Source organism: Tasmannia lanceolata, unplaced genomic scaffold, assembly GCF_043159265.1.
Source record: "Tasmannia lanceolata isolate RefF3 unplaced genomic scaffold, GAP_Taslan_0.1 ptg000013l, whole genome shotgun sequence".
In the NCBI taxonomy this organism is placed as follows: domain Eukaryota; kingdom Viridiplantae; phylum Streptophyta; class Magnoliopsida; order Canellales; family Winteraceae; genus Tasmannia; species Tasmannia lanceolata.
The window spans coordinates 34,002,121-34,011,288 of record NW_027518690.1 but is presented as its reverse complement, the minus strand read 5'-3'; the positions used below and the strand labels follow the sequence as shown (position 1 = coordinate 34,011,288).

General features: G+C 39.1%; 1 protein-coding gene across 1 annotated transcript in view; it reads left to right on the top strand.

The window, feature by feature from the left end:
• The first annotated feature begins 654 nt into the window (after positions 1-654).
• Positions 655-9,168, top strand: part of LOC143890031 (PTI1-like tyrosine-protein kinase 3) — a 34,623-nt gene continuing 26,109 nt past the window's right edge. Inside the window, exons 1-2 of the mRNA XM_077394538.1 lie at positions 655-813; positions 2,135-2,309. Of these exons, the coding sequence (XP_077250653.1) occupies positions 2,222-2,309 (88 nt within the window). The 5' untranslated portion in view covers positions 655-813; positions 2,135-2,221. The remainder of the gene's footprint in view (positions 814-2,134; positions 2,310-9,168) is intronic.

Below are 9,168 nucleotides of genomic sequence, written 5' to 3'. Positions count from 1 at the left end.
TATATGTTTGAGTTGAGTTGGTGGGACCCACCCTATCAAAACACATTGCATAACATGTACGGTATTTTGGTCTTTTACTACGTAATTTTCATCATTTTGCCAAGAAGGACATTTTGGTCTTTTTATGTGTCAAAATCAATCTACAGTTGGCATTTTGATCATAAATTAAAAGCATGACCTGATTTGCAAAATTCTCTCTTTATTTGCAAATTGCCAAAAACTAGATGACGGATGGTTAACCCTAACCCCAACCCCACCCCACCCCACCCTGAGGCTCGGGTTGAGGATGGTCAACCCTAACCCAACCCATCTAACCCGAAATCACGTTAGGTTGAGTCGGGTTGGTTCATGTTCACCTTGGGCCAGATAGAAAAATACAATGACCCAAAAGGAAATTAAGATAAAATTAGAGGATGGAGGTCGGGTTCGGGTCAGGTCGAGTTGCCAATGCCTCAACCCTAACCCAACTCGAAATTAAATGGGGTTCGCTTGCCCTAACCCAACCCGAGCCAAAATCGGGTTGAACCCGTCGAGTTTGGGTTGAGCCCAACCCAAGTTGCACCCCAACAAAAGGGACAGGGATAATATTGATTCAACCACCTTAATTGGTAAACCAGGGACGATAACTTCAATGCGAAGCTCCGCGTTGGCAATAAAATCATTTCTACCCCACCTATCGCTTTACAACCGTTATATATTTTTTTGATATATCCTCCTCTCTCTCTCTCTTTCTCTCTCTGATCCCGAAAACCCCTGAAGAAACGAATCCTATAACAGAACAGAAAGAAGATCCTTATACGCTCAACAAAGAAGGTACTTTTACTAGATTTAAAAAAATTCCCTTATTTTCATCACGTTTCTATTTCTGATTGTTCTTTATTTATTTATTTTGTCTCTCTCCTAGGGTTCTTCTCTTTTCTTGTATTCGAGTTATCTTGTTGAATTGTGGAATCATTTTTGAAATCGTCTTTATTACAGATCTGTCCCTTTCTTCCAAATTAAGGGTTACAAAATGTTCCCTTATTCTTTTTTATGTTTCTTTGTGCGTTAAATTGAATGATTTAAGGGTTTTTTATTGGAATTTGATGCTGGTTATTATGTTCTATGATGCTTGATTCTGTTGGTTTGGAATTTTGAATTATGATGAGGACTAGATGATTGATCATTTCTATTGAAAGAACTACACATTTTTTCTTTATTTATGCAACCCTATCGTGCTGATATTTTTCTATATGCACTTTTGTTCGCGCGAGATTGAGATACTTTCCAAATTTGTTTCCTTAAATTCTATTGATTGACCATTTCAAAAAAAAAAAATTCTATTGATTGATGGTGGGTGAAATCCAACACCGAGGTTTATTGGTGAGGTTTAATGGTGTTTTTCATTTTTCAATTAATCATAGCCATTAAGGGGGTTTCCTGTAGCTCATATGGAAGGTCCTCAATGTCACAATTGTGACACTTAAAAAATTATTTATAAGTCATAGTTTAGGGATTTGCTAGGCAATTTCAATTTCGCGGAAAGCCATTTCGCGGATGGCTTTTGCATGTGAGAACAGCCACAGAGGTTGACTTTATTGGCTGATTTGATCTGATGTGGCCATCCTCACATGCAAAAGCCAGCTGCAAAATGGCTTTCCGTGAAATTGCCTTGCAAATCCGTAGTTATAAAGGATCAAGTCTTGTTGGCCTAAAGACTTCTTGGTTTATCTTTTAATCTGATTTTCATTTATTTTATGTCTTGCTTTCTGTGATTACCATCATGTTTGCGGAAGTCATTCTTGGTGTCTCTGTAGGCCCATGTCAAAATTACATGTTTACTGCGTTAAGGATCAGATATGTGAAATGGGTTTCTTTTCCTTAATCTGTTCAGAGTTCATAAAGTTATTTCCGTTGTGTTTATCATGCTTTCTCTCAATAGACCCAGTCCCCAAAATTAACCATACCGCAAATGTTATTCATAATAGTAATTGAGGAGCATCGTTGAGTACATGTGTTGATTTTTGTCTGCCATTTTGTTTAATAGATGTCCCTCTTGCCAATTGAAAGCTTGAAGTTGAAGCTAGTGCATAAATTTGTATAAGTGCTTACTGAATACTTTTATAACTTATACGACTTATTTGGCTGTGGTTAGAGACAGGCACATGCAACTTCCACTCGCTTCTTTGCATGTCTGGGGATCCCGTGTAACAAACAAAGAGCTATAAACAAGAAGGAAAGGATGAAGCGTTGGCTCTGTTGTACTCGTCACATTGAAGACTCTTACCAGAATGACCATGAACTTAAAAGCACAAAGGACTTTGCAGGTGGTAAGTAATTTATCTTTTCCATATACTTGTTTGCAAACACAAACTTATTCTTTTACAATTTCCTGGGGCTGCTCAGTCATTATATCTTAAGTGTTAAAGTTGTCTCTTGAATGGTACACTTTAGAATTAGAAGTAGACAAGACCTATAGCATAATTTTTTGTTGTTGTGCCTCTTCATGCTTGTTGTTTATATTCAGTCATCGATCTTGTGCAGAATTTATGATGATGCGGACTTATTATGTCATTGCCTATTATGAATATTGGTTGGCTTTGTTCGACACTGGCTTTATATGATTTTCTATTTTGAGTGTGGTAATTATCTCTATAATTGATGATACTTTCAAAATTGAGAGAAAGTGTTTCTCCATGACTGGTAACGGCAAATGCAAATAGTAGCATAAGGAGTGGGCAGTAAGGCCACGTTTGGATACCTCATGCTTTTGCATTTGGATTTGGATTTGAGTTTTGGATACAAAACACATCGATCTTCCTCATGCTCATGTTGTACAAGAGAGAGAGAGAGAGAGAGAGAGAGAGAGAGAGAGAGAGAGAGAGAGAGAGAGAGAGAGAGAGAGAGAGAGAGAGAGAGAGAGAGAGGGAGGGACATCTGGCTGCTGCTGCAGCAAGGTCGAGGAGCAGCGAGGGTGAAGGTAATTGCCACAAATATTGATGTCCAAATAATGTTTTGCAGAACAGATTTGGCAATGGGATTTTTTTTCACTGTTGTAGCTGATTTGGAAATCTCAGGATCTGATCAAGTTCCAAATCTCAACTGCAAATGTGAGAAATCCAAATCTAAATCTTGTGGGTATCCAAACGTGGCCTAAAGGTTATTATAGGTTATATGATGCCTTTGATTACCGCCAAACAATTATTAGAAAAATTATCACAAATTGATGTAGATCAAGCCATGCCTTGGCATGGTGTGAATGTGGATCGACGACCAAGATTTGGTTAGGTTAGAGATGGACTAAAAAGCAAGAAGGCTATGATGCAGCTCGGTAGTGGTGCAAGTGTGTATAATTGTATATACAAGTGAAAAGTGTAAGTGTGCATGTGTGCTTAAGTGGAGTGTCACATCATCATATTGACGTGTTTTCATCCACTTAAGGGGTTAAAGTGTCTATAAATAGGGGCTGGGGTAGAGTTTAACGGAGTTTTGAAATTTTTGGAGTTTGGAGGGGGGCTTTGAGGTGTTCCAAGAGAGGAGATGGAGGTTTCATCCGTTAGAGATCTGCACCGTCATGAATTGGTGTGCATTTCCTCTTCGGATCGTCGGTTCATCTTGTCGAGTGCAAGATCCGGCACCTTCAACATGAGAAAATCTTGTCGAGTGCAAGATCACATCGAGTATGTAATTTCCTTTTCCTATCTTGAGAATTCTATCCAATTCTCTCTTCTTTATCCTTCTTTCATGTTCTTAGATCATATGAATTTCTGTTTGAATCTTTAATTTCTGCTCGTAGACCTCGTTTTCCCTTGATAGTTTGTTGAAAAATAAAAACTGATTGGGAAACTAGTCCCTAAATCCTTGAAAAATCAGCCCATTTTTCCTTAGAAATCCTACACAAAACTGATTTAGATCTTAAAAATCAGCCCATTTTCCCTTGTAGATTTTAGATCTGATCCCAATTTCCAGATCTAAATCAGATCAGAAATTTTTACCCGAATGCATTGGCCCATCGCCCTACGTCACAAATTCAGAGGCAATTTATAGTGCCTATTTATAATTGTCGAAAAAAATCACCAGAGTTTTTCTTCTCAAATGGCCCGATTTCTGACCAAAGCTCAACAGGCAAATCTGCATTGTGAGTATCTAAGAAGGCAACTTTGGACCAGCTCCTCCACAAAGTCAATAGGGATCCAGTATATGAGAAGCACTCACTATCAGACATTTGGCCAATCCTTTCCTCCGCCCTCCTGTCCCCTGGACATCACAACCAACTAATCTGGAAGCCTACACCAGATGGATATTTCACCATTCGACGTGCCTGGGAGCAAATTCAAACAAAAAATCAAAATGTAGACTGGACACAAATGATTATATGGTTTCCGGGCCATATTCTGAAACATTCATTTATTGCCTGGCATGCCCTGCTCACCAAACTTAGTACTCATGACCATCTCACATTCTTTGGTAGCAATCGAGGAACAATTTGCCCCTTATGCAACCATGGATCAGAAAACACTGACCATCTCTTTTTCGCCTTCTCATTTTCCTCCTGGATTTGGAGGTCGATTTTATGGTGTTTTGCAACAAGAAGGAAACCGAAAAAACAGTTTAAGGATGAGGTGGAGTGGTTTCGATCCGCTTTCAAAGGGAGAGGCTAGACCACCACCGCAATCAAACTCGCCTTCAACGTCTCTATCTATCATATCTGGTTAGAGAGAAATCCAGAATACATGAGCGCCGGACCACTCATAAACAAACTGTCCTTCACCATATTCTAATAACAGTCACAGAAAGGCTAAAATTTCTTCAACTTGATGACATCTTGAATGATCAAAACCAATAGATTGAAATTAATCTAAATTGTCTCATATGCAGCAGCACCCGCAGCCCAAGATACTGCCACTGGCTAAAACCCGATGATGGAGTCATAAAACTCAACACTGAGGCCTCTCTCGAAGCCGAAGGCCACCGAGCAGCCATAGGGAGCCTTCTTAGAGATAGTACCAGCTCCATCCTGGATCTTCTTTCAGTTAATGTAGAATTTCAGACCCTATGCACGAGCTTGAGATCATATTTATCTACCAAGGCATTATCCTTGCGCTCGAGCATAAGATTGACAGAATATGGATAGAATCGGATTCCATGATCACGGTCAAAGTAATTCAAAGCTCATATAACTGTCCCTGGAAGATGATTCCTATTCTCAACAAAATCAAAGACCTCCTCTCCCACTTTCCAGAATGGAGATATCTCATATGTGGAGAGAGGCCAACGGAGCTGTGGATTTTCTCTCCAAAGCGGACTGCCCATGCAACGGAAGAAAAATCTCCATACTCTCATCCCAAAACCCCTTCTAGATATTGTAGTTAAGGATGATTCCTGTTTAAGCTACCAACGCATGTAATTTTTTTGTCATTAATATTCAGGTACCGGCTGCCAAACCCCACAACTCAAAGGAGATGCAAGAGTGAAAATTAAAAAAAATCCGAAGAGAAAGGGGAGATATTTTTACACTCTTTTTATTTTCTTCTTTTGTTCTCTTGTTTTCTCTTTCTTTTTTTTTCACGGTTTTAATAGAATCAAATCCTATATAAGATAGAGAGAGGGAGAGGAGAAGTCCACCTCTATCTCGTTCCTCTTTCCTACTCCAAGTAGGACTCTAATCTCACAACCGGCTCACTTGAGCGTACCTACCATGGGGCCCACATTAAAATTGTCCAGGGTTCGTTCGAATTTTTGACCAAAACCATGTACTCTATGTTGCTGGAATCGTACGATTTATGATTTGAATCGTACAAATCATGTCGAATCGAGGGTTGAACCATAGAAGCACGAAGTGGGTGCAGGGAGGGCGGGGGGGGGGGGGCGAGCGTGGAGGTCTAGAAAAGTCTAAGATTGGGAGCGTCGTGGGAGTTACTGTAATATTTTCATCATGATGTTTTTCAAAATTCAAGTACATCAAAAAATAGTAATTTCTACCTATCTTCGTACAAATCATCATATTTTTCAAAATTCAGGTACATCAAAAGTAACAATTTCTAACCTTCTTCATTTTAATGCGCTCTTTCCTCATGGCCTTTTGAAGATGCCTCCGTGTTGCTTCAATAAAGTACTTTGAACAGTTATTGTTTAATGCAAGTAAGTTGGTGATGATAGTACTAGTGGAGTAATAGGAGCAGGTTGGGAGCGTCATGGGAGTGGTTTCCATCTTTTTGGGATCGCGCTCCCTGGAAGCTCTTTCCTAAGGAGCGCCGAATCGAGGTTCCGAGTCGTGAGCGGCATCCCGAGGGAAGATTCCTACTTCTAAGGGTTGAAGTTGAACAATACAAATCGGAAGGAAGAATTGTTTTTTCGTAAAAATTGTACAATTCAAGTACGATTCGACTTTGAATCATACGATTGTTATGATTTTTTATGATTCTTTTTTGTTCACTTGTTTTTTTGTGGTAGTCCCTTTACGATTATAAATTAATCGTATATACCCTCGGCCGCCGCCCCAACTTATAACCTAACAAGTAAAGAAAACCCTAATTCTATCCTTCTCCTCTTTCCTTCTTGCTCTCCTCTTTCCTTCTCCTTCTCCTTTCTACTTCTACCAACACTAGCCACAAGTTTGGATTACTTTTTTTTTTAAATTGAAATTTGGATTACTAATAATGAAATTTTATATTTAATTTAACAGTTTGAATGAAAAATAGATAATTACTCATTTTATTCTTACTTTGAATTTTTTATATTATTAATATTTTCTCATTTATATATATATATATATATATATATATATATATATATATATATAGAGAGAGAGAGAGAGAGAGAGAGAGAGAGAGAGAGAGAGAGAGAGAGAGAGAGAGAGAGAAGGGTTCCTGACAGGGGTGGGCCACATTTGGGGGAGGGGGATCCAAAGCATTCAGTTGATGGGCCCTTTCATGGATAGGATGCCCACCAAAAATCAGCTCCATTGGATCACCATAGGGTGTCCATTTGTGGGGTGAAAATGGGCAGATTTGTGGACAAACAGTATCTGTCCATTTTCTCCCCCACAAATGGACACCCTAAGATGGTCCAATGGAGCTGATTTTTGGTACATCCCCCCATCCATGATGGGAACTGTCAAATGAATGCTTAGGATCAACCCCCCCTAATGTGACCCCCCCCCCCGGTTTCCAGCACTCGAGCGCAGGAACCCTTTTCTCATATATATATACACACGCACACATGATAAAATTGATAAAATCAAAGACTTTCTATTATTCTTGGATGCATTACAGTCAAGCCCAAAGAGTGTTTATATAGAACACTCAAGAAGATAAACTTAGAAAGACGTGACATGATTTGGGAAGATAATCCTAATCTAATCTAGTTACTTAATCTAGCCTTCTTCCTTAATCGACCACCTAATCAAATCAACAATTAAAGATATGATAAGATTTGATATATTCTAACATGCCCCCTCAAACTTATATGGATTGAAAATCGATATACGTTTGATTACAGTAAAATTCCCCAATAAAATAGAATTCCTTAAATTACAAATGTCTTCAAAGTCGGAATGCCCCAAATTACAAATTTAATCAAAATCTATCAATTCGAAATCTGCCAATTAGATGCATTCTATCGAAAGTTGATGACGGAGATCATTTGATGTTGTTACCGAATGTCTAATGGCGATGGAAACACCGATTTTTGATGTGTCGCGAAGAGATGAATCATTACACATTGACTCAAGCCTTGTTGGGCAAGCAGGAATGGGTCACTATGGACCAATGCCACAATGGGCAAGAATAACTCAAGCCTTGATGGGGGAGTAAGAATGGGTCACGATGGACCAAGACATCATGAGTCGGCTTTCCGATCCTCATGGATTTGGAAATTACTCTCTAGGCACGCACCTCGAAATCGAGACACCTCAACTGAGTAGAGGACTTATTTTTGGCACGTACCTTAAGAAAGGCACCTCAACTGAATAGGAGATGAAAATTGAAAAAATAGAGAAAAGTTGGGAAAATATGAAGGAGAAGCGACAAATAGCACGTTGTGGGGCAACAAATATCAGCAAGAAAAGTGTTTTTTTTTTTGACAAGGTGTTGATATCAAATCTGGTGGATAATATTTAAGCCGAGATGAGGATAGCAGTACGTGAAAGAAAATGAGTATCTAAATGAATCGGGGGATTTTGAAAAAGTTGAATAAAATGGGGTGCACTTTTCAATTCAAGGAGCAGGGACTGTGATAAGGACAGAACACAAATGTTTGGAGATTAAGACAGGGGTGTGCAAATTTCCACCCTAAAGATATTTGGCTCTTCCCATGGGCATGATGTGAATTCTCTGCATCTGTCGATTACTGACAGGCCTCATTTATGAGTCATACATGCATATGACTTTGGTAAACAAAAGTGGATTGAAAACAGACTCGAGAAAAAAAGGGTTAGCACTGGAGTTCTCCACATCGTTTTCTTGTGCGATTGAGAGCCAATGTCGAAGTCCTGTGCAGCTTTGTAAAACCTTATAAAAAATGACGGAGAGAAAGAAAAATCCAAAGACAAGAGTCACATAGCAATGTGGAGAAGAGCGCAAGAAGCACATAATCATAGTCCTTACAGTCTAATCAGAGAAATGGGATTTGAATCAAGAGATGGAAGCACAAACTAGATGAAGGCAAGATGAAAATGGGCCGCGTAGGTATCAAAGAGGACCAATTGTCAAACAAAGAAGGTAACAAAAACAAAAAAAAAAGAGTAGAACTAGTGCCCGGGTGGAGATGGGTTTGCAGTGGTGGTGGGATAGTGTTGGGGTGGCCTGGCCTTCCGCCGGAGTATGGAATCGCTAACGTTGTGCTCAAGGCTAGGTCCAATCGACCTGCTCTGATACCATGATAAAATTGATAAAATCAAAGACTTTCTATTATTCTTGGATGCATTACAGTCAAGCCCAAAGAGTGTTTATATGGAAAACTCAAGAAGATAAACTTAGAAAGACATATGACATGATTTGGGATGATAATCCTAATCTAATCCAGTTACTTAATCTAGCCCTCTTCCTTAATCTACCACCTAATCAAATATCCAATTAAGGATACGATAAGATTTGATATATTAATCAATTATATATACTATTATTCCGGACCCATGCTATGCATAGGTGTAAACTAATGGCGCCTGTCACATTAGTACAAGAGCTGTAA